The sequence below is a fragment of the Geotrypetes seraphini genome, chromosome 3, assembly GCF_902459505.1.
Source record: "Geotrypetes seraphini chromosome 3, aGeoSer1.1, whole genome shotgun sequence".
Lineage (NCBI taxonomy): Eukaryota > Metazoa > Chordata > Amphibia > Gymnophiona > Dermophiidae > Geotrypetes > Geotrypetes seraphini.
This window is the reverse complement of record NC_047086.1, coordinates 142595849-142622446: the sequence shown is the minus strand read 5'-3', so window position 1 is coordinate 142622446 and position 26598 is coordinate 142595849. Positions and strand designations below refer to the sequence as shown.

Genomic DNA, 26598 nt, shown 5'->3' with positions numbered 1-26598 from the left:
TCATCATAAAGCATATGGGGACAGACTTAAAGATCTCTATCTGTATACTTTTGAGGAATTTAATGTGGATAGATCTTTAGAAATTTTCACAAAAAAATCTGAATCAATTTTTGAGTCACTAGCTCCTATTAAAACGAAGATCTCTTATAAGCAAAAAGCTCCTTGGTATTCTCAGTTCCATCGTCAACTTAAGCAGTCGTGTAGAAAGTTAGAAAGAAAGTGGAAGAAAAGTAATGCAGAAATAGATAAGATAAAATGGAGAAGAAAGATAAAGGAATATAATTATGAGATCATTAAAGCTAGGAAAATATATTATGGCAACAAAATTAATACAGCAAAAGATCAAAGTAAGGCTTTATTTTCATTATGGAAATCAATAACAACACCACCAGAACAGACAAATCTATTAAACCTTCTGTAGAAGAATTAGCTACTTTCTTCAATGACAAAATTTAAAAAATAAGGTCATCATTTTCTAATATTTCAATGCCTTTTAATCTACCTTGTAATGAAAAATCCTCTGATGAGATTCCAGTTGATAGATATTGGCACACTTTTGACGCAATAACAGAATACCAACTTCTGCAGCTTTGTGCTAAATTTGGTGAGAAAAAATGTTTGCTTGATCCTATTCCTTCATATATTTTCTGTAACATCCCTACATATGTTATTACTTGGTTCACAATGTTGGTTAACTATATTTTTACCAGTGGTTTCTTTACATCAGATATGGGACAAATTATACTTATCCCATTGTTAAAAAATTCTGAATTAGACCTATTAGCCCCCAATTATCATCCTGTCACAAACATACCATTGTTAACAAAGATTTTAGAATCTATTCTTTTCAGACAATTATCAGAATACTTGGATGAATTTTCTATACTTCTTCCATTTCAACATGGATTTTTCAGCAACGTTTGATGTCGTTGATCATGATATTCTTATACAAATTTTGATTAATATTGGTCTAGATCAAGGAGTTTTGAATTGGTTCAATGGTTTCTTGAAACTACGATCGTATCAAGTACATGCTGGGAATACGTTTTCTCCACCTTGGTCTCCAGTTTGCGGAGTACCTCAGGGATTGCCATTGTCTCCTATATTATTTAATATATATACGTACACTGATATTTTCATCTTACTTGACATTGATCCAACACTGTTGAATTTAACAGTAGATATTAATTCTTGTATTTCAAGACTTCAAGATTGGGCTTCTTTTGTATGTATGAAGTTAAATGCCACCAAAACCAAACTGTTATGGTTTGGTCCTGTTACACACAACTTACCTTCTTCTATAAGATTAAGTTTGGGTGATTCCCTAAAGATTGAATTTTCATCTAGAAACCTTGGATTCATTTTGGATTCCACCCTTTCTTTGACCAACCAAATTAATAATCTAAAAAGTGTTTCTTTAGTTTACGGATGCTAAGGAGGGTTCATTGTTTTTTTCATCAACATCCTTTGCTATATTGGTCCAGGCTATAATATTAGCTTATCTGGAATATGCCAATTCCCTTTTACATCAGTTTAAGTAAGTGTAACTTGAAGAGATTACAACTTATTCAGAACATGGATGCCAAATTGATTTTTGGTAAAAACAAATACAATCATGTTACTCCACTGTTGAGGGCATTGCATTGGCTTCCGATATATTGGAGGGTTCAGTTTAAATGTGCTAATGTTTTTAAGAGTTTATATGAGATTTTTTTCCCCACTTTTTCCTCTTTCTTTTAGTTCTTATTGTCTTTGGTCTCTTAGGAATATACATACATTTTAATTAATATTCCCTTCTATTAGAGGGATTCAAACTTTAGGTAGGCTCTCACAGTCTTTGGTATTTACTATGGTGAAAATTTTGAATGATCTTCCTTCAGATATTAGAACTTTTTTATCCCTGATCTGCTTTAGAAAAACCTTGAAAATGTATGTTTAAGAAATATTTAACTGATAATTGAAAGATGATGTATCTGTTAAAAATTTTCTAGTTGATAAACGTGTTGATATTTACTGATTATTTTCCTTCTCCTATTGTATTCAGTAATGTCTCCTCAAGCTAAGTTTTGTTAACCAGTTCGAGTCCCTTAGGGGAATGACCGGTATATAAGACTAAAGGTTAGATTAGATTAGATATGATAGAGACGTTCAAATACCTACGTAAAATAAATGCGCATGAGTCGAGTCTCTTTCATTTGAAAGGAAAATCTGCAATGAGAGGGTATAGGATGAAGTTAAGAGGTGATAGGCTAAGCACGTGGGATCTTTTAGAGAGAGAAAGACATAATGGTTACTGTGGATGGGCAGACTGGATGGACTATTTTGTTTTTATTTGCCATTTCTCTTAATGGAGTCATGCTACACAAACCCCTTTATTTCTATCTCCAAAATAAACTAAATTAAAATTGCAACCTCAATACTTTAATGGTGTCACTTCTTCATGTAGATTTGTAAAAATGGGCACCTGCATATGGAGGTTGCAAAATTGCCATGTTCTCTTACCAGGGTGATAACTCCAAATGGAAGCTGCCAGATTTATGCTGCTCATTTCTACGACATGTATATTTGTAAAATGGCTGTTGCATCTGCCAGCAAATACAAGTGCACTCCTGCAGATATTTTAGTAAAGTCTTTGCACAGCAAATCCTTTCCTAAAATACCAATAGTCTTTAGCGTGTCCTAAGCTGGATGTCTCAACTCCACTTTCTGCATAAAATGGGGTTCCATGCTTTCCACCTTTATGAGGTTTTACTTCCTCACATACATGATTACGATTGGACGAGAGATCTTTTAATTTTTAAGTTCACTATAATCCTTTTGGGTGGGGGGCAGGATGGTCACTTGCAAGACATTAAAAAAAAAAAAACCTTCAATTTCTGATACCTTCCATTTATTGGTATGGATTTACAACCCCCTTACTAATCTTGAGTTTTCTCAACAGACATGCTCGAGCTATTTGATTCTCATGGTAGACACAAGACCATTTACTAGTGCAAAAGACTCTTATATAGCATGCACAAACTATTTTTCAAGTGTTACATATCTAACATAATGCCATCAAAAGTGCATGATTTTATAGCACAATAAGCAAAGTAAATCTGTTCTGCAGACACCATAAAGTCCTCTTCCGATGTCCTGAATTCCAGGGCTTCCTGTGCATATGATGCAATCTTTTTCCCTGATATGCATATGAAAGCGGTGTAGAAATTTTTTAAATAAATAAATAAACTTAGAGCAACAACTGGGCCTGTTAGTTACAAATAAAGACAACAGAAAATTTTTTCTTTTCAATTTTAGTTTCAAAATTTTTTTTAAAAAATGTGGCATAAGTGTGTAACATACAGCAAAAAATGCAGGTCACATCTATACCAGCAAAAGAGCAAGACACAAAAAAAAATTCCAGACAGCAACTGTTTCCTTAAATAGGTGCTCACAAATTTAAAAATCCAACATACTGGAAAAAAGTTTTTACCTCTCAACCCCCTCCCCCTGAACAAAAATAATTTTATAATTAAGAAAAGAAATGCATCCAGGCACAAAAATAGCAACAATCAAACCGTGCTATGGTGGCAATTGCACCAAGGGACCACAAATGGCATCAGAATCAAGTCTCTCTCTCACTTTCTCTCTCTATATATATACATATATGTCCATTAAAAAACTAAGCAAATTCCAAATCACTGCAATTTCAACAGGAGCATTACATAACACCCAAGTGTGTGCTGTGATGTCTTTATTCTGATGCTGTTCTTCTAAACCCAAAACAGGAATTTTGTTGTTCTGGTCATGTGAACAATAGCACACACTTAACTGGCTGCTTCTACCTTGATAATTAAAATATTAATTTTCATGTTCATTTACTTCGTTCTGATGGACAATTTCAAGATCTTGGAATGATTACACATGAACATTGATGTTTCTTCCAATCCCTCCCTCACACACACACACACATACAAAAGAAATAAACCTCCCCTATTCCATTACTCATCACCAACCAGGACACAGAAGCAGTGGCCTCTTGTTAAGGCATTTTTTTAAAATTACTTTTAAAAAGTCTTAAGTTCAGAATGTTTCAAGAAAAAAAATACGGTCTGGTAATTATACAATGGCAAAGTTTTTGCTCCCTAGGCATTAACAGTAGCAGTGTCTCAAGACTGTTGCCCAGTGTTATTCCCGCTTTGTCTTCTTGCTATTTTCACTGCCATTCTCTTCTGCTGCTGTTGCTGTTGTTTCTGTGTCCTCTAATTTTCGCTTACTCCACTCAGGCTGGCTTTTTGCAGGTCTGGGCTTGAAATGAACAACGATGCAGGTCATGTTGTCACATCCTGTACCATCGCCAGATGTGTCTGGTGCCAGACACTGATCCAAGAGCTGAAGCGATGTGGGGGAGGTGAGGCAGAGGGAAGGGTAAAGAAGATAGAGGAAAAAAAAGAGAATAAAATATTACACAATCAACTGCTTACTAAAGGAGCTGGTAAATTTACTAAAAAGAGGAGCCACCAAAAAATACCATCAAGCTTTTATCTGAGGAGCCTAGAGAAAAGCCTTGGTAAATTTTAAAAGTGGTTGAAATAATGTAGGCCTTGATACTAAATATCTTAAGTAGACTATCAGAAGAAGAGACTTTGATTTCCTAAAATATGAGACCTTAAAAATAACAGAGAGCTAGGTAATCATACAGTAAATTGGCAGGAGTTGTGTGCAAAGGTTTGGACACCCTAATAAAATTGTCTGTTTCAGTGAATCCTTAAGTGAACAGAAGCCAACAACTTTTACATGAAATGAAATTTGACATATCATTCAGCAAATTTTAATGACTGACAGATGTAGAGATTTGGATGCTTTTCCAGTTAATTTATTACTATCTTTTAAAATGAACTTTTTAATAAGCTCATAAAAATTGACTCATAGGCAGGTGAAACAATGTTTCTCATCTTTAACAGATGTTTTTTGTAAACATCATAGCTAGTCAGGCACAGAAAGTGAAATTATTCTAGCCTAAGTAATTCTTACTAGAAAAAGCCCTTTCAAGATGAAATGCTTGAGTGAAGCAGATTCTATTGCATACAAAAAGACATGCCAAAATAAGGATGACACCTAGGTCTTTCTTGACATGAAGAAACCCATTAATAAACTGAGAAAATGTTACAATACAATGCTGAGATATAATCTGATGGAGGACATTTACAGCCTAGAGCAGTATGATATCAGGGAGGCAATGAAAGGGGCTATGAATATTTATGAAACTTCAGATAGAGAATGTCTTCCATTTAAAAAGCACAGTTACTTTCCATAACAAGTGTTATCTGGGGACAGCAGGCAGATAATCTCACATATGGGTGACGTCATACACGGAGCCTGGTATGGACATAATGAAAGTGAACTGTCACTTTAAATTTTTAGAAAACTTCATGACTGCCCAAACCGCGCATGCACGAGTGCCTTCCCGTCCAATGTAGGTTCACAGTCCCTCAGTTTGGTAAGCAAACTAAAAAGTCAACCTGGAGAGGTGGGAGGGATATGAGAATATCTGCCTGCTATCCCCGGATAACACTTGTTACGATAAGTAACTGTGCTTTATCCTAGGACAAGCAGACAGCAGATTCTCACATATGGGACTCCCTAGCTGAATATAATGGGATGGAGGGAGAGTTGGCCATTAGGAAGAAAATAAATTCTGCAATACTGCTTGGCCGAAATGACCATCTCGCCTGGAATAGGATTCCAGACAGTAGTGAGATGTGAATGTGTGAATTGAGGACCAAGTAGCTGGTTTGCAGATTTTGTCAATGGGAGTGAAACGTAAGAAAGCTACTGAAGCTGCCATAGCTTGGACTTTGTGTGCTGCCCAGCCTTAGCATAGCAGAAGGAAATACAAGCCGCCAGCCAAGTAGAAATAGTTCTCTTGGTCACAGACTTGCCCAATCTGTTAGGATCAAAGGAGATGAACAGCTGAGATGATGTCCTGTATGGCTTAGTTCGCTGTAGGTAGTAAGCCAGGGCACGTTTACTTTCCAAAGTATGTAGAGCTGCTTCTTCTGGATGAGCATGAGGCTTTGGAAAGAATACTGGTAACACAATTGACTGATTGAGATGAAATTCCATGACCACTTTCAGGAGAAATTTAGAATGGGTACAGAGAACCACCTTGTCATGATGGAATACTGTGAATGGTGGATTTGTCACTAAAGCTTGGAGTTCACGCACTCACTCACTCACTCAATGAGCAGAGGTGAGAGCAATCAAGAAAACCACTTTCCAAGTGAGAAATTTGAGATGAGTAGAAGTCATTGGTTCAAAAGGTGGCCTCATGAGGGTGGCTAGGACCACATTAAGATCCCAGACAACTGAAGTGGTTTAAGCAGAGGTTTGGAATTGAAAAGTCCTTTCATAAACCTGGAAACAAGAGGATGAGAGGTCAAACAGTTATTGTTGACAGGCACGTGAAAAGCACTAATAGCACTGAGGTGAACTCTGACTGAAGTAATTTTAAGACCAGAATTGGAAAGGTGAAGTAGATAATCCAATACGGATGATAAAGAAGATGATGCAGCATCTTATTGCTGAAGAGTACACCACATATTGAAACGTGTCCACTTTTGCCGAGTAGAAGGTTTTCTGGAAGCAGTAATAATGGCTTGTACAGCTTCTGAGAGAGGAATATCTTCTGAAGTTGGGTTCAGAGGTACCAAGCTCTGAGGTGCAGCGATTTGAGGTTGGGATGTAATAGAGTCTGTCAACTATGAGTGAGCAGAGATGGAGAGATTTACAAGGGAAGTGGATCCCTGGCACTGAGATAAAGTAAAAGGGAGTACCAAGGCTGCCTGAGCCACTGAGGAGCTATGAGGATCACGGTGGCTGACTCTTGTTTTGAGTTTGACTAATGTCTTGAGGACGAGAGGGATTGGAAGAAATGCATACAGGAACTTTTTCGTCCAATCCAGAAGAAAAGCATCTGCTTCTGGACGGCAAGGTGAATATTGCCTGGAACAGTATTCTGAAATGTAGACAACTTTGAGAAAGATGTTGCAAGCAATTGCCCAGTTCCAAATGTACTTGGCTTCTTGACAGAAAAGGAAGAGAGCCCGTCCCTCCTTGCTTGTTGATGTAATACATCACTATTGATTGTGTGCACCAGAAGGACTTGATTGGAGAGGGTGCTCTGAAATGTTTACAGAACATAGTGAATTGCTCTGAGTTCCAAGAGATTGATGTGGAAAGTTCTTTGTTGAACAGACCAATGACCTTGAGTGTGAAGACCGTCTAGGTGAGCCCCCCTAAGCATACATGGATGCGTCTGTAGAGAGCACCTTTTGATGTGGTGGAATGTGAAGTAGCAGACCTCTGGAAAGATTGGACAGATCCATCTACCACTGAATAGACTGATGAAGAGGAGAAATGACTGCTATCTTCTGAGAGAAGGATTCAAGAGCCTGAGACCATTGCAAGGCTAGAGTCCATTGCACTGGTCTGAGGTGAGAAGTGACTGCTGTCTTCTGAGAGAAGGAGTCAAGAGTCTGAGACCATTGCAAGGCTAGAGTCCATTGCACTGGTCTGAGGTGAAGTCGTGCTAGAGGGGAAACATGGACTGTCAATGCCATGTACCCCAACAGCTGCATCATCTACCTGGCAGAAATGGTTTTTAGTTGGGAAATCCGATTGCAAAGATGCATTAAAGTGTCTTGTCTTTGTTGAGAAAGGAAAGTCCGTAGTTGAACAGTGTCGAGAAGGACTCCAATAAATTGCAGTCTTTGAGATGGCTGAAGCTGAGATTTTGGAAAGTTGACTTTGAACCCTAGAAATTGAAAAGTTATTGTCCGGTGTGTGACATAATGCACTTCTGGAGGCAAGGTAGCTTTTATTAGCCAATCGTCCAGATAAGGAAATACTTGCAACCCGTGAACTCAAAGGGTTGCTGCTACCACTACCAAGCGTTTGGTAACACTCTTGGAGAAGACGCCAAGCCGAACAATGGCACTTTGTATTGAAAATGTTGATGAGCTACCTGAAAGCGTAGGAATTTTCTGTGAGCAGGATGTATGGATATGTGGGTGTAAGCCTCTCTGAGGTTCAGAAAGCATAGCCATTTGTTTCGTTATAGAAGTTCTCAGAGATAGCATGCAAAACTTTTCCCTGACTAGGTATTTGTTCAGATTGCGGAGGTCGAATATTGGACAACAACCTCCCATCTTCTTTGGAATGAGGAAATATCTGGAGTAGACCCCCTGATTTTTCTGAGAACAGGGAACTACTTCTATGGTATTTAGTTGAAGCAACGCTTCAATTTCCTGAAGAAAGGACGTCTGCTGTGAATTGAAAGAGGATTTTCTTGGAAGGTGATTTGGAGGTATTGATTAGACATGAAAGAGTAAGCCTCCGTGATGATTTTGATGACCTAAGTGTCTGTTGTTATGAAAGCCCAACGTTGATGGTACAACTACAGATGATCTCCGATAGGTTGAAGAAAAGGCTGTGGAATACTGGCTATACTTTCTAGAAGAGCATCAAAAAGACTGCTGATTTTTGTGTGGCAGACGACTGAGATTTTTGAGGGCGTTGTTGCTTTTGTCTCTTCTGTGGTGGAGGTTTAGAAAAGGAGGATGTTGCAGGGTACCGTACAAATAAGCCGGAGCTCTTGGGGCTGCTTTAGACGGCTGAGGTTTAGACATAGGCCTGTTCAGCGAACTCCAACTTTGCTCATGTTGGGTGAGTTTCTGGGTAGCTGCTTCCACCCTATCTCCAAAAAGCTCTTCTCCTAGGCATGGAATATTGGCCAGCCGATCCTTGAGATTCATATCCATGCCTGAAACACATAGCCAAACTATGCGTCTCATAGTCACCGACATGGCAGATGCTCTAGATATCAACTCAAAGGAATCAAACGCCATTCTAACCATATACTTTCTAGTCAGCACAAGACTATGAATGGTTTGTTGAAAGTTCTCAAGTTGTTCTGGAGGGATATATTGCTCGAACTCTGTCAACTCAAGTGTTTTAAATAAAAGAACATGTAGAAGTTGTAGAAGCAAAATCCAAATAAGTCCATCATATGACCCTCCCTTACTGGTGGAGCAGAAGCATAGACCCTGGCACTAGAAGACTTCTTTAAGGTCGACTCAATGAGCAGCGATTGGTATTGAAGCTGTGGCTTGTTAAACCCCAGACAGGAATTTATTCCATACAAAAGTCAATTTTTCTCAGGGATGTAACAACTGTAAATGGATTCTCCCAATAGCGAAAGAGCACGTCCTTGTGCAAATGATGCAAGGGGAGTTTAAGAAGCTCCTTGGATGGTTCATCATAATCCAAGGCTTCCAGAAGCTCCACTCTAGGTTCAGAATCCGCTTCAAGCTTGACCGGAAGGTCCTTCCCCAACTGTCAAATATACTTTGTGAATGACAGTCCTTCAGGAGGAAATTTCCTCTTTGGTGGAGGAGATGAGTCCAAGGGTATACCATAGGACTCTGGAGCAAACAGAGTGGCTTCACACTCAAGAGTCAGTATTGTGCCGAGAGAAGTCAGAATCAACTGACAATACCTCAGGAGAATCCTTGCGAGACGAGGCAGGAAGAGGAGAGTGTCGAGACTGATGGGACTAGTGAGACAATGTACCTCGACGACCTTGGTACCGATCAGGAGAATAGGAAGAAGAACGATGAGAAGATCTTTTCCTCCTTGAAATATGGGATGCCGACCGATGAGATCTTGAAGAGGAGCATCTATGGGAAGATTTGCCTCGATACCGAGTGACAGTTTTTCAAAGAAGACAGTCAATGAGAAGTCAAGGATCAGTGTCTCAAAGAGGAACATTGGTGTCTACTATAGATTGATGTAAAGGAAATTGACGTTTCGATGAAGATCTGGAATTGGTACCATGTAGTCTCAATGTGCTTTGCTTAGGCTGGGCTGATACGGAGAGAGTTGATGTCAGCAGCGGTGTCGCATGTAACTTAAACATGTCACTGATCTCCCTCCTGAAGTACTCCTTCAGTTGTTCTTTAAACAACTGCACCAGTATCCGTGGCTCAACAGCCGGTACTGTCGGTACGGCAGGTCGTCTAGGGGTGGGTGACCTCAGCGAAGTACCATGACCTAAAGGAGAAAACATCTGCAGAAATAGAGAACATTGACATCGTTTCTTAGCCTGCATGATGTCGAAGCTTGCGACGTTGATTGAGAGGAGGATGGCTTCTTAGCTGCCTTACTCAAAGGTGTGCCACCATTCGATGTCGATGCCGGTACCGGTGGATTGGGACACTTGGCGGTGTCTATCAATGCCCCAAAAAGCTTTTCCTGCTGAAGATTGCGTGCTTTAAGAGAACAACAGCACAGACAAGAATCAACCCAATGCTCAGGACCTAAGCACTGTAAACACCAGCTATTTGGGTCAGTAATAGGCCGCTGGCACCGGCAGCACTTTTTAAAACCTGTCAAAGGTTTCAACATTGATGGGAAAATGCTGTCAGCCAAATTAAACTCAATGGTGATAAAATTGCAGGGGAAAAGTAAGAAAAGAAAAAATCCCGATGCAAACTAGAACACTTCACCCCAGGCAAAGCCCGGATGAGGGTTGAAGAAAAAAAAAACTAACTTTTTTTTTTTTTAAACAACAAACACTATAAAAAATAAAGAACTGAAGTTAAAAAACACTGTAGTAGAAAACAAAATGGGCCAAAGGCACCGCTAATTGGACAAAGTCCAGAACAAATGCACTTCTTCGCTCAGCAAGCCTACATTGGGTGGAAAGATACTGCGCATTGGGGGCAGTTATGAAGTTTTCTAAATATGGGCAACCGTAAATATGGTCAAGAGTCTTAAGAATAAGGGGAATGGGAGAAAGTAATTAGGGGTGGAGGGACAGGAAGTAGGTGAGAATGATTTGAGAGGTTGTGAACTGTACTGCTCTATCCAATGAACAGACAGACAGGAGGGACTAACTAAAGATTGCACTTACTATATATTCAATGAATGTATTATGCCAGGCGTGTCCTTCTTGCCAATTTCTGTGCACCCTTCTTTGACCAAGAAAGTAAATAAATTTTTAACTGCATTACTTTACTCAAGTCTCTCAGAGTCTTACTCATCTTGTGGGCAGCGCTTTTCTCACAGGTGCTGGATAACAGAGTTTACTGTATTACTAGTTGCATATTAGTTCAGAATAACTATAAAATGTTGATCCTTACATTTAAAAGCTTTATGTGTAGATCTCCTGTAGTATCTCACAAATTTAACTACACCTGCATTGCTCATTATGACCATCATCTACTGCTTCCCAGACATACACTCGCATACTATTTACAAGTTTTACTCATCATTTTGCACTTTTGAAGCACTTGCTACATAGAATTATCTTCCATTGCCTCTTCAGGCAATTTAAAAAGGCCTTTAAAATGTTCCATTTTCACCAGCATTTTCCTGTAATGTGTACAAATGTTCTATGTTGCTATAGCTACTGTTCTAATGTTTTATGATGCATTAGCTGATGTTTATGTACGTTGTGATAATCACTGTTGTAATGCATTAACTGATGTTTTAACCCATCTATTGTTTTATGATTGTGTGGAATTTTTAACTGTTGTATAATTATTATAATGTTGTTAGTTAATTTTATTGTGTGTGTTATGTTGTACTCTGCTTTGTTAAAAGCAGATTATAAATAAAACAAACAAACCTTGAACTCCATCTTGGAGGATTTGGTGGGATATAAGACCTCAAACATAACATTTAACAAATTGGCTTGAGGACATATGTGGGAGCTGATCTTGTGATTTCCATCATTTAAAAATTACCTTGTACCGTATTTTCACGCAAATAACGCGCACCCGTATAAAACGCGCACACGGGTATAGCGCGCAGAAATCACGATATGTACAAAAACTTTGGTATACCGCGCTCACGGGTATACCGCGCATGCTGCCCGATGCTCCTTTCGCCCGCCCTGACTTTCCGTGCGCTGTCCCGACTCTCCGTTCACCCCCCCTGACTTCCGTGCACTGTCCCCCCTTGAAGGTCTGTCCCCATCCTGAAAGCCTGATGCCCCCCCCCGACGTCCGATACATCCCTCCCCCCGAAGGACCGCCGACTCCCCAACAATATCGGGCCAGGAGGGAGCCCAAATCCTCCTGGCCACGGCGACCCCCTAACCCCACCCCGCACTACATTACGGGCAGGAGGGATCCCAGGCCCTCCTGCCCTCGACGCAAAACCCCCCTCCCCCCAACGACCGCCCCCCCCAAGAACCTCCGACCGCCCCCCCAGCCGACCCGCGACCCCCCTGGCGACCCCCACGACCCCCCCACCCCCCCTTCCCCGTACCTTTGGTAGTTGGGCCAGAAGGGAGCCCAAACCCTCCTGGCCACGGCGACCCCCTAACCCCACCCCGCACTACATTACGGGCAGGAGGGATCCCAGGCCCTCCTGCCCTCGACGCAAACCCCCCTCCCCCCCAACGACCGCCCCCCCCAAGAACCTCCGACCGCCCCCCCAGCCGACCCGCGACCCCCCTGGCGACCCCCACGACCCCCCCACCCCCCTTCCCTGTACCTTTGGTAGTTGGCTGGACGGACGGGAGCCAAACCCGCCTGTCCGGCAGGCAGCCAACGAAGGAATGAGGCCGGATTGGCCCATCCATCCTAAAGCTCCGCCTACTGGTGGGGCCTAAGGCGCGTGGGCCAATCAGAATAGGCCCTGGAGCCTTAGGTCCCACCTGGGGGCGCGGCCTGAGGCACATGGTCGGGTTGGGCCCATGTGCCTCAGGCCACGCCCCCAGGTGGGACCTAAGGCTCCAGGGCCTATTCTGATTGGCCCACGCGCCTTAGGCCCCACCAGTAGGCGGAGCTTTAGGATGGATGGGCCAATCCGGCCTCATTCCTTCGTTGGCTGCCTGCCGGACAGGCGGGTTTGGCTCCCGTCTGTCCGGCCAACTACCAAAGGTACGGGGAAGGGGGGTGGGGGGGTCGTGGGGGTCGCCAGGGGGATCACGGGTCGGCTGGGGGGCGGTCGGAGGTTCTTGGGGGGGGCGGTCGTTGGGGGGGAGGGGGGTTTGCGTCGAGGGCAGGAGGGCCTGGGATCCCTCCTGCCCGTAATGTAGTGCGGGGTGGGGTTAGGGGGTCGCCGTGGCCAGGAGGGTTTGGGCTCCCTTCTGGCCCGATATTGTCGGGAAGTCGGCGGTCCTTCGGGGTGGGGGTGCGAGTGGTCCTGCCGGGGGGGGGGATGTATTGGACGTCGGGGAGTCGGCCGGGCAAGAGGGCTTGGGCTCCCTCTTGCTCCGATCGTGGATGCGGGTGCGGGTGGGAGCGCGTGCGAGCGGTCGTTCGGGGTGGGGGTGCGAGCGGTCCTGCTGGGGGGGTGAATCGGGCGTCGGGCGGGGTGGGAACTATGTTTTAAAACTTTTGTATACCGCGCTCACGCATATAACGCGCGAGGAGTATGCGCGGTAGGTAAAAACGCGTATAACGCGCGCGTTATATGCGTGAAAATACGGTAAATAGTATGTCTGATAATTATTTGTTTGATGACTAGTCTATGGTGTGATGAATGTGTCTGCCCTATTTTATTGTTGTGAATGTTATCTTGTTTTCTTTCCTATATTATGCTGCTGTTCCTTTCAAATTCTTTCTTTATGAATTAGCCTTGTCAAATCTTGTCTCCACAAGGCTTATTTTTGTCCACTTGGTATGTCTTACTCATGTGTGAAATTTCAGCTCGATTAGACAATATTTAAAGGTCACCCTAGCATGCACTGTTTGCTTGTGTGTTGTGTATGTAGGTGATTGCGCATAATTAGTTTGTATGGTGTTGTCTAATTTGCAATCTGCACCCGAAAACTGGCTCCTTGGGAAGTCAGTCTGTCAGCTATCAACTGCTAGACTGCCACGTGGACTGGATGCTCCTATTCAAAGCATAGTTTCAGATCACAGCACAATGACTCAGAAATGTAACTGACTTGGCTTTCTCTGTCTTGTGTGCATTCGACAGTGGAATGAATGAAGCGCCAAAGGAAATTAGGGTTCCATATAATGACCCTGTCGTTTACTCTCAACACATATCTGAATAAAACTGTTGCAAACAAGGCACTCGCAGCCATTTCCAGACATCTATGGTTTTCTGTCTGAGCACCTAGCAGCACTTGCTTTTTTTAAATGATAGAATCTTACCAGAAACAAAGCTATGAATGGTGCAAAACTTACAGCGTCCACCATTGCCAGACATTTCACATCTCATGCATACAGATGAAATGGAACCTGTGACCTCTGAAAATTTTGTAACACACATAAGAGTCATTTTTTTGTCTCTTGATTAAAGGAGAATCAACAAAAGCAAAAATATTCCTGAAGAAACATCTCACCGAGTGGATTGATGATCCAATTTCTAAAGGAATTTTGGAATCGGGCATCCAAACTGACTGTTGATGCAGAATGAGGGATAAGCCTCATTGAAAAATACAATGAAACTTTGACAAAAGATGAAGAATAGAATTAATTTGTTCTTCAGCTAGTGGCCAGGCACTGAAAAAAAGTTTTCTTCTGCATCAAAGGCACGTCTTATGTCTGACCATTGATTATTTGTCAAGAGCACAAGAATTACAATATACTATTTAGCGGTAGTTTAAAAAAACACAGTGAGGTAGGGCGACCCTTAAACTTTAAGTAAAATTTTGTGTGTTTTTCATTTTTATATAAAGGAATAAAATTAGTCTTGTGGACAAATGAAACGTGTTAATTGTTTTGGACCACCCTAATAAGCATCTGTGAGATTCAGTGAACAGAGCCAATCTTGACCTTTTCCTGGCAAAGAAATAGGTTGAAATCCTTGGGGTCTGCATAATGTGGAACACAAGCCTCCAGATGACTTTGGGAATTAGGAAATACCTGGAGTAGAAGCCTTGATTCCTTGATTAGATTTAATCCAGAACAATGTAATTCCATACTTTGATTATTGCAATAGTTTATTTTTTATTTTTTTTATTAAATTTATAATCGTTACAAGAAGGCTCTTGCATGGAAATACAGAAAGAAATTATATCAAAGAACAAATAAGGAAATCAGTTATATCTTCCTTAGACCACAATTTAACAGGGAGTGATACCAAAAAATGAAGAAATTCAGGAAGAAAAAGAAACAAAAAGAAAAGGCATAGCAGAATATCCCTTCATAATATATTTTTATCCAACCCAATTTTAGCTGGTCACTGATAACAAATTCTTCAAGTTCAAAAAGGCTCTAAGTTGTTCTTGCATATAAAAAACATATTTCACCCCCAAATACTTAATTATGCATTTACATGGATATGCAAGGAAGAATGAAGCACCTATGCCACAGTTTCAGATCTCATAGCTAAAAAGTTTTCATCTTTCTTGTGTTTGTCTAGTAACATCTGGAAATATCCATATCCTTTTTCTGTAAAATAAAGTCTGGGCATTCCGAAAATAAAGTCTCATTATAGCATTTACATCTTGTTGAAATACAAAGGATACAAGAGAGTAGCTCTCTCAGATGTCTCAGAAAGAGAAGTCTCTAATGTATCAGAAACATCCAAAATCTCTTGCCTAGCTGTATTTATATCTTCCATCTCTAGACTTTCTTCCATTAATTTTTTGGGAATGTAAAACAAATAAATAACTGGAGGACAATGTTCTGAGGAAAATTTCAAAATCTCTGTTAATTAACACTTAAAGGCATCCGTGGGAGAAATATCTGGAGTTTTAGAATTTAATAGACGCAAGTTCAATCTACGATTGAAGTTCTCTATCTGTTCCACCCTTCTATTTAATTAGATTTTATCCTTCACTATTCCAGATGTTAAATTTTGTAATATCTTAACGTCCTGCTTAACTGAAGTCAGTTCAGAGGTATATTCTTGATTAAAGCTTTTGACTTTTTACCCAAGCAATCAACAGTACTCATGAGCTTAGTCAACTCAGATGAAAATTTTGAAACAGATGAATCTAGCTTCTGGAGAGCTATCCATATGCTTTCCAGTTACCACCGGTGGCTTCTCAAGCCGCAAAACTCTTGCGGCTGAGATTCCTTGTTCTTCCACTCTTTCCACTGAAGCTTCCGTCTTTGCTCCTCAATAGATGGTTTCCAGATCAGCAGCAATGTCGGCCGAAAGCCCCAGAAAGGGCGCAGAATCCATGGGATGCGGTCAGATGTTGGAATCTGGGGGTGAAAGAGTAACATCCAATTCCAAGTCTTCGGACTCTCTTCCAGCCAAAAAAACAGCGGGAACCTTCCCAGATACCGAGAAGGCTGATGTTGAACCAAGGATATTTCGACTAAAGGGGGGGCAGTCTTGACTATTCCGATTCTGATCTTAAAATCAGAAGAAAAAACGAAGTGGAAAAAGCAGGTAAGAGCTCAAGAAAGTCGCCGCCAATCTGCCGCCTTTTTCACCATTCCCCATTGCAATAGTTTATTAATTGGTTCATCAAAAAAGGTTCTACAAAGCTTACAGATTGCTCAAAATGCAGTTGCAAGGGTTCTGTGTGGATTATCTAGGTTCGATAATATTTCACTAGTCTTTCAGAAATTGTACTGGTTACCCATCGAATTCTGTATTCAATTATTTTATTAGTATTCAAGGTATTAACAAATCAGATTTCAGTTGTAATTGCTTCATCAACCATTTAGGTCCTTACGGTCTGAATTAAAAACTTATTAGATGTCCCTTCTTTTAAAATTGTGTATGTGGATGAATATATATCTGCTCGTAATTTTACATAATAGGTCCACTTATTGTGGAATGCTTTGCCTATGCAGCTGAGAAAGTTGAAAATTATCAATGATTTTAAAAGAGATTTGAAAACTCATCTGTTTGAAAGAGCGTTTAGGACAAAATAATTAATGTTTTAACTGTATTTAATTGATATGGAGAAACATCCCTTAACAATGGTACTTTTAAGGTAATGGGATTTGTACAAATGTATTGTGTTTGTTTATCTTTAATTTTTATGCATGTCTAAGTGTGATTTGCCTAGGATGGTAGATAGTGTGGAATAGAAATTTTAAAAATAAAGTACAGGGGACTGACCTGTTCCTAGGAAACCACATTAAAGGCTAGTCTGATGGCACAGATTGCAATTTATGACACACATTTTTAAATATTTTTCAAAATTCCCAAGATTGTAATCCAAACTTCACAGTTTTTTAGGACCTCATGAATATGTTCCTACTAAGAAGAAAGAAGTGTAATCAACTCCCTATAGATATGGTATGAAATATATTCTGAAGGGATACTGATTGTGACCGCAGAGGACAGTTAAAAAGTAGAAGTTTGTGTAGGAAAGGCTTAATGAAACTGGAATGCCAAATTTGTTTCGAAAACAGCAAGGCAAATGGTCTAATATCCATGGTGAAAACACAAAGAGCAGACCTCTACAAGAACTAGTCTTTATCATCTTCTTTAAAAGCTCCCAGGTACAAAATACTGTCACCTATGGCCATATTTCCCCATCAGCTACGTCAGGGGCAAGCAATACATTAATCAATCAATCAATCATGCACTTAATTGTAACACCAGAACTTAAAATAATAATTAGGGATGGAGCACAGGGAAGCACTAGTCAGGGAATGAGAAGATTTTTTTTCTATTCTTCTCATTCCCTAACTCTAGTGCTGCTTCCCTGTGCTTGCAGCACCAATTTAGAATCTCCCCCTTCTTCCTTTCCCACCACCCGCTACCCTCCCATCCAGAATTTCTCCCTTCCTTTTCCTACTCCTCCTTCCCTCACCACCACCTTTGGATCCATCCTCTCTCCTATTCTCTTCCCAACTGCCCTCTCAGCTTGGGACTAGAGTTGGCCACTGTTGGAAACAGGATGCTGGACTTGATGGCCTTCGGTTTGTCCCAGCATGGCAATTCTTATGTTCTTATCTCACTCTCACTTATCCCACCACCCCTGGGTCCAATATCTCTCCCATTCTCTTCCCACCTATCCTCCCATCCAGCACTGCCACCCATCTTTTCTCTCTCACTCCCCACCACCCCAGGGTCCATCATCTCTCCTTTTCTCTTCCTAACCACCCATCCATCCAGCATCTCTTCCTTCTTCTCCCTCCTCACAGCTCCTCAGTGTTCTTCCTCCAGTGTGGCCCACTGAACCAGAAACAGGAAGTTATGTCATGGAAGAGGTGGGCCGCACTGGAGGAAGAATGCTGGGGAGGCCCAGGCAGCATTTGGAAATTTCTGCCATGCTGGGAATGCCCTTAAATTTTAAAAGATAAAGTGGGCACCTTCAGACCAGGAGGGGCAGGAAGGAAGAAGGACTTCCCACCCATGGGAGCCCCCAGGAGCTGCCCTGCTCGACCTCCCTCCCAAAGCCTGAGATAATTGTGTTAACTTTTTAACAGAAGTTAAACAATTAACACATTAATTGCCTTATTAATGCATTAATTATTCAGCCCTATGAATAATTAAATCCAGAGGCATATAATAGAACCTTCTTTCATAAAACACAAAATAAAATAATGAATCTAGGTATATCTAGAAGTTATCTCTCAAAGCCAGACCCATACAGCAATAATGTTAAAATAGTTCACTCTCCCCTAAAGGAAACGGTTTACCCAGTTGCTGATAAATCTAGTTTCCACCAAAACTGGTCAAATAAAATAAAAAGCAAACAAAAAACATCTATTACCTACCAGCACTTCAGCCTAGGGATCATTTATATTGACAATCAAACCTGACTGATGTCACGTAAGGTAGGGTGCAATATCAAAAGAGAAAACCAAAAATGACTATCGATATACAGTAGATGTTTTGAAAATGATAATAAAACCATAAAAATTCAATTGTAATAGTCCAATCGGACCCTACAGTCTGTGTTTTGGCGAATACGCTTTCCTCAGGGATCCAGTTGATGTAAAATATAAAAAATGTGCTTGTCTTTGAGCTTAGTTGTAAACATTGTTCACTGGGTTCAACAGGCTCCCCTGTCTTCTCGTTCAGATGGATGGACCGTGCAGCAGCCCCACAGCTGAATGAACGGCAGTGGATGTCTTTTGTTTGCTCTTTGTTTTATTTGTCTATTTATTAGTATCTTTTACTCTGTTGTTTGAAGCCATGAGGCTTGAGTGGTTTTATTTGAATTTGTTTTGTTTTTTTACCAGTCTGACCAATTTTGATGGAAGTTAGATTTAATACCAACTGGGCAAGCCATCTCCTTTAAAGGAGAGTGAACAGTTTTAACATTATTATTAGTCTGGTGTTGGGAGATAAAATAATGAATAAATACAGATATGTGCTGCAGTCTAAGAAAAGGTACCAAGTCTTAGTGCACGCTTACTTGAGAAACAAAGCAACAATGTCAGTTGGGTTCTATTTATAACTAAAATGTTTTGTTAACTGAAAAGATATATCTCTGGTAAATGAAATGATAGACAGATGTGGCTTGTTGCATTTAAATCAGCATCTTCTTCGTTACTTGGCCCGCTGAATAACTCAATTTCTAAGACTTGGTCCCTTTTCTTGGACGACGACACATATATGAGGTATGATAAAAAAAATCTGGTAAATGCTACTGCTGAGTGCCATCCAACGGAAAGGCAGGGATCTTCAATACGGGAAGCAGAGAGTCAAACCTTAGTAACAGTGTGTGACAAGTTTCAACTTGTTCAGTACAGCCAGTCAGTTGTGAAGAGTGTTTTAAAGTGTGTCATAAATCATAGATCACGAAAGCATTAACATGAAATTTTGTTTCAAACTGCAGAAAAGTACAACTAGTGTCTGTCTTTTACCCACCATAAATGAAGTTGGTCTTTCATCTTGAGCAGGAGATGCAAATAGTTCTACAAAGCTGTGCCAGCTTGAGCAGTGCCAGGAGATGCAAATAGTTCTACAAAGCTGCAAAACTCATCAATATTAACACTTAAAATATACCTCTGTAAATTCCTGCTCTTCCCGTTTAGAGGAAACCAAAGAGAAAAAAAAACCCCTACATAGAACAAAAAAGTCCATCTCATTACCTCTTCTACAATGGAGGAGAGTGGTTGCACGTCACCATTCTCATCCCTTTGGGTAATTTTCTCCTGGACGAAATCCACCACTTCCTGGCTGCTCATCACATTCCTGGTACGAGAAAAAGTCCTCATGGAATATGGTAACATATAATAAAGTATGCTGTGTTCTAGAGAAAAAAAAACCTTGTGGGAGGCCTGAAACAATGTATAGCATATTGGGTTTTTTCAACCTCACTGACTCCATTTCTTTATGTTCTATACTTAAAATTATAGGTTCATGTGTGTGGGATTTAACAGATGATCAATTCACTGAACCTTATATATACATACTAGATACAGAATAGAACTAACTGAATTCTTTACAGGTAGTGATCCGCTTACTGAAACATTATATTAATTTTTCTATGCTATACCTAAGTGTTCATATGGCATAGGGTCCCTTCTTCAGTTATCACAGGGATCAAAACCTGCCAAGAATCCAGCTTTCTCCAAAATAAGGCAATCAAGAAAGCTCTGTACTACAAAAGGCCATATAGGAAATGCTAATTAAGCCAAAATAAAAAATTTCAATTTAATTCATAAAAGTGAATGAACTAATATGATGGAAAAAAGCTCATCTATGATGATGACCTTATTCAAATAATTAGCAAATAAAGGCAAATAAAATGGTTTTGTTCCTATATTATTCAAATAGACACAGTCAGGCTTCTTGAACCATCAAAATCAATCTGTGAAGTCTGCTCAGTAAATAAAATAGACCAGAGCCACCATTAAGAGTATGGAGGTCAATTCCTCCTCTTTCAAAGGTAGCAGAGCAGGTACTTTCCACCAGTTTTTAGGTACATTATCTGCAATAGAAAGATAACCTTTGAGGATTGCTGTTTCTACTTCTGTATCAGAGACATGTTTCTGCTAAATTTCATCAAAACGGTCCATAATGAACAGTCCAGATAACAGTTTAGACATCAGCAGGGTTAGGATGTGCAACAGGGTTTGACATGAGGTGGATAGCCATCTGAATCCCTCTTTCTGGCTGCCAAAAGAGTCTGATAGAACCTCTATAGCTCTGGGGTGTCAAACTCAATCACATAAGGGGCCAAAATCTAAAACACAAAGTTGTCATGGGCCAAATTTTTTATTAAGATATGTAGTCTTAGTAGAAGTATAGATCCTTCCTCACCCTGAGACATCATTCCAGCGATCTACCTAGTTATTTTCACTTCATATTAAAATCGTCATTCTAGGCATAGGCAGCAGCACACTTTTTTGTTTGGGGGAGCCTGAAAGCTCTGCCCCAGACCCTGCCCAATCTCCGCCCCAGGCCCCACCTTCATAATAGTATTAATTGTAATACCATTTTTTCCATTCATTTTTCAAATATACATAAAGTATAATCTTATTAACAACACATAATGGTTAACTGCACACTGTATGCTTCTCAACATTCATTCCTACCAGAACACCTGGCCTTGGTCACACATGCAGAACACAAATAAGCAAATACGGGACCACAAACTAAAAGTACTAATATATACACACGAAACCCTAAGATTCAAGAATCTGCATCCAGAGCAATAGAAACAAATGCATTTCTTCCTGAATAGTGCAAAATATAGACAGCAGATGTAAATTCTCAAAATTGACACAATTCAATCACTAAATTAAAAATAAAATCATTTCCCTACCTTGTTGGCTGCTGATTTTGTTTTTCCAAACCATCTTTTCCTCCAGTCTCTGGCTGCATTTCTTTGTGTTTGTGCTCTTAACTTTGTATCCAGGGCCACCTTATCCATTTGCCGTTTTTCTCTCCTTCACTTTCTCCCATCCATCTTTAGCATTAACTTTTAACATTCAACTTTCTTCCATTTTTCTGCTTTCTTCTCAAAATATATCTACTTTTCCATGTCTTCCCTTCCTATCTATGTGTAACATCTCCTCCTTCTTTCTTCTCCCCTATTTCTATCTATCCATAAGAAGCTTTTCTTCTTATCTCTTCCCTGCCTCACCCATTGCTGTGCACCATTTCCTCCTTCTGTATCCCTTTCCTCTCCATCCCTGTATACCATTTCTTCCCAACTACTGGAATCCATTCTGTCAGGTGATTAGGAGAGGCTATATCAAAAGGTGCTGCATATATGTAAACCTCACAGGCCATAATTTTTTCGGCAGCGAGAAGGTTTTGAAAATGTTTGCCAGGCAGCATATCTACTTCTAGGAAGAAGGGAAGTAAAGGATATCAGGTAGATGGGGAAGGGGAAAGAAGCTAAGAAAAAATTCTGAAATTGGAAGTGGTGATGTATGGGACAAGCATAAGGACTCTGATGTTGACATATATTTGTATATCTTATTGGTTTTTATTGCATATAGTTATTAAATTGAATCCTAGTTCATATATCATTTCTACTTTTTGCTCATTATTGTCTTTTCCATGGAATGTTTTTCTCTTGGTGTGTTGCAAACATAAGGACAGTCATACTGGGTCAGACCAATGGCCCATCTAGCCCAGTTTCCTGTTTCCAACAGTGGCCAATCCAAGTCACAGTAATTGGCAGAAACTCAAAACATTAGCAGCATTTCATGCTACCAATCAAGGGCAAGCAGTGGCTTCCCTCATGTCTGTCTCAATAGCACTCTATGGACTTTTCCTCCAGGAGTTTGTCCAAACCTTTCTTAAACCCAGCTACGATAACCACTGTAAAAATAGTCATGGAATAGGAGGCAATGTTTTGCTGTGGATTAGAAATTGGTTATTAGACAGAGGGCATTGTTAAATGGCCATTTTTCTCAATGGAAAAAGGTAAATAGTGGAATGCCACAGGGATTTGTATTGGAATTAGTGTTAACATATTTAAGATCTGGAAATTGGAACAAGCGAGGTGAATAAATTTGTAGGCAACACAAAACAATTTAAAGCTGTGAAAAATTGCAAGAAGACTTTGGGGCTCATAATCGAAAGAGAAAAACGTGCAAAAATCGGCCTAAGTCAGCACTTGGACGAACATTTCTCAAAAACGTCCAAGCACCGAGAATAAAACTGGTTTTTGGACGTATTTAAAAACGACCTAGGCCTTCATAGTGCCGCTCAACGTGCAAAGCTAAACGGGGCGTTTCGGGAGGCATGTTGAGGGCGGGAGTTGGGTGGGACGTGGGCCGGCTTAGACTTAGTCATACAGCATTTATAACTGAAAGTTTTACAATAGAGTCTAGACGGAACTTGGACGTTGTGACTTAGACCATGCAAAACCATGGTCTGTCACAAAACCATGGTCTTCTAAGTCACAAAAACCCACCTAAACTCACCAGATAATCACTGCAAACACATAACACAGACCCCCCACACACTACCCAAGTGATCACCAACCCCCCCACCCCCATAAAAATTTTTTTCACAACTTTAAATTTCAGCCTCCAGACCATCATCACCTGGCCGCCTGGCATAGGAAAGCCTAGTCGTCCAGCCCAGAGGAAGCTTAAGTCGTCTTGGGGGTGGGTTAGGGACCCAAAGAGAGGAGGACCCATGCCCATAAGCCCCTGTAATCACTGCATTGATACTTAAACATGTGCACTCCTCTATACACTCCCAAAACCCTTTTTTACTGGCATATAAGTGGCTCCTGAAGCCCTAAGGGCTATTGGGGTGGTAGAGAAGTGGGCTAATCTTTTTGATGGCTAACCTTTTTGAGCCCGAGTGCCCAAACTGTCGCACAAAACCAAAGAATTTCCTCAAAGTGCCAGCACATCAATTAAACCTTAATAACAAGATTTTAGTATCTAAAAACTCTTTATAAAGTTGCCTGAACTATGTAACATCATTTTTAAAGGTTGGAATCTTTGTATTGTCAGAGAATCAATTTGATTCACAATCCTTTGGTTTTCATTTCAATTTATTGGCAATTTATAATGTTTTAATGATTTCATTCATGGGCCGAATACACACATACTTTTCTCTGTCGCCGCACTCTTTGACCAAAAGATTTGTAAGCCTGCAACCACGTCAAGGTAGACTCTTTCAGCAGCTCCCCTCCCTCCCCCTTACCTTTTTGGCCAAGTCAAAATGATCTACCAACAATAAAATTTTAAAAACACAAAGCACGCTGTACGCAGAGAAAATGTTAATTATCATTTATATTCCGCGGGTTTTCAAAGAGGTCAAGGCAGATGACTTTATGCAATGTCACCTCAGTAACAACTACACAAAAATAGACAAATATTCCCCCTCCCTTTTTACTAAACCGCAATAGCGGTTTTTAGCGCAGGGACCTGCGTTGAATGCCCCATGCTGCTCTTGAAGCTCATAGGCTCCCTGCGCTAAAAAACGCTATTGCGGTTTAGTAAAAGGGGGCCATAGTGCAAAATATAGACAGCATATATAAATTCTCAAAACGGACACATTTTGATCACTAAATTGAAAATAAAATCATTTTCCTACCTTTGGTAATTTCATCAGTCTCTGGTTGCACTTTATTCTTCTGACTGTGCATCCAATATTTCTTCCCTTTTTTCAGCCTCCTGTATACTTTCTCTCCTCCAGACCTCATTCCCTCCCCAAACTTTTTCTTTGTTTCACCCTGCCCCCTTCTTTCTTTTTCTCTCTCTCCATTCTCTCTTTCATTCTGTATGTCTGTCTTTCTCTCTCTCTCCGTGCCCCATTTTTCTTTGTTTCACCCAGCCCTCTTTCTTTTTTTTTTTAAAAATTGGTGTTAACACTGGCCACCCTCCAATCTATGGACACTTTTAGCAACAGGTTACTACTGATCACTAACAACAAATCAGCAATTTCATGTCTACTTTATATTTTGTCTTTCCAGCTTGTGGGTCTTACAAAGTGAAATGACAAAAGCTTTTATTCTTGCTAGAAATAGACTGAATTTATAGTAGGCAAGACCCTGTTGGATTCCCCTTGCTTTAATGTCACAGCACAGGACATGGTCATATGGGGGGGGGGGTGAGTCCCCTGTGTGCAGAAAACCAAGGACTGACTTAATCATTAGATAAGACGAGGCAGTTGCCTAGGACAGTTGTAAATGGCTACAGTAAAAAGATACTAGCAGCCACGCAAATAGTAAGAACCATCAAGCATATTACAGTTCATATTCCTGAGGTTAGTCCAAAATACAGCTGTCCGATTAATTTTCTGTCTGAAAAAGCATGATCATGTTAGCTGAAAAAGCATGATCATGTTAGCCCTTACTATCAGCAATTACCGTATTATCACATAGATAACGCGCACCCGTGTAAAACGCACACATGGGTATAGCGCGCGAAAAACACAAATCTATGTACAGAAATTTTTATATACCGCGCACACCCATATATCGCGCATGCTGCCCGACTCTCCCTTCGCCCGCCCCGACTCTCCTCTAGACCGCCCCTCCAAGAACCTCCGACCGCCCCCCCAGCCGACCCACGACCCCCCTGGCCGACCCCCACACCCCTTCCCCGTACCTTTGTGTAGTTGGCCGGACAGACGGGAGCCAAACCCGCCTGTCCGGCAGGCAGCCAACGACAGAATGAGGCCGGATTGGCCCATCTGTCCCAAAGCTCCGCCTACTGGTGGGGCCTAAGGCGCCTGGGCCAATCAGAATAGGCCCAGGAGCCTTAGGTCCCTCCTGGGGGCGGGGCCTTAGGCACATGGTCGGGTTGGGCCCATGTGTCTCAGGCCCCGCCCCCAGGAGGGACCTAAGGCTCCCGGGCCTATTCTGATTGGCCCAGGCGCCTTAGGCCCAACCAGTAGGCGGAGCTTTGGGACGGATGGGCCAATCCGGCCTCATTTCGTCGTTGGCTGCCTGCCGGACAGGCGAGTTTGACTCCCGTCTGTCTGGCCAACTACACAAAGGTACGGGGAAGGGGGGTGGGGGTATCGTGGGGGTCGGCCAGGGGGGTCGCGGGTTGGCTGGGGGGGCGGTCGGAGGTTCTTGGGGGGGCGGTCGTTAGGGTGAGGGGGGTTTGCGTCGAGGGCAGGAGGGCCTGGGATCCCTCCTGCCCGTAATGTAGTGTGGGATGGGGGTAGGGGGTCGCCGTGGCCAGGAGGGTTTGGGCTCCCTCCTGGCCCGAACAACTAGCGGGGGGGGGGGGGGGGGGTCGCCAGGGCCAGAAGGACTTGGGCTCCCTCCTGGCCCGATATTGTCGGTGAGTTGGGGAGTCGGGGGGGGGGCAAGAGGGCTTGAGCTCCCTCTTGCCCCGATCGTGTCGGGTGTGCCGCGGTTGGCTGGGGCAAGAGGGCTTGAGCTCCCTCTTGCCCCGATCATGTCGGGTGTCGGGACCGCCAAGAGGAAGCAGCAGGACACCGGTAGGAGCTTCTACATGATGGGGGGGGGGGGTCGGGAGGCTGTGGGGGTGCGGGTGCGGGTGGGAGTGCGTGCGAGCGGTCCTTTGGGGTGGGGGTGCATGCGAGCGGTCCTTCGGGGTGGGAGTGCGAGCGGTCCTGCGGGGGGTGAATCAGACGTCGGGGGGGGAACTATGTAAAAAAATATTTGTACAACACGCTCACGCGTATAACGTGCGAGGGTATGCGCGGTACGTAAAAAACACGTATAACGCACGCGTTATATGCGAGAAAATACAGTAAACCGGTTACCAATTGAAGCTAGAATTATGTTCAAATTCGCTTGTATCTGCTTTGGCTCCAATTTACCTTTCC

General features: G+C 41.7%; 1 protein-coding gene across 4 annotated transcripts in view; it reads right to left on the bottom strand.

Moving 5' to 3' along the window:
- Window positions 1–3783: 3783 nt before the first annotated feature.
- The window catches only part of PPM1G (protein phosphatase, Mg2+/Mn2+ dependent 1G), a 168353-nt gene continuing 145538 nt past the window's right edge, over window positions 3784–26598 (bottom strand). For all 4 annotated transcript variants that reach the window (XM_033936167.1, XM_033936169.1, XM_033936171.1 and 1 more), the window contains exons 9-10: window positions 19965–20067; window positions 3784–4371 (exon numbers count right to left, since the gene is read on the bottom strand). In XM_033936167.1, the coding sequence (XP_033792058.1) occupies window positions 4168–4371; window positions 19965–20067 (307 nt within the window). In that variant the 3' untranslated portion in view covers window positions 3784–4167. The remainder of the gene's footprint in view (window positions 4372–19964; window positions 20068–26598) is intronic.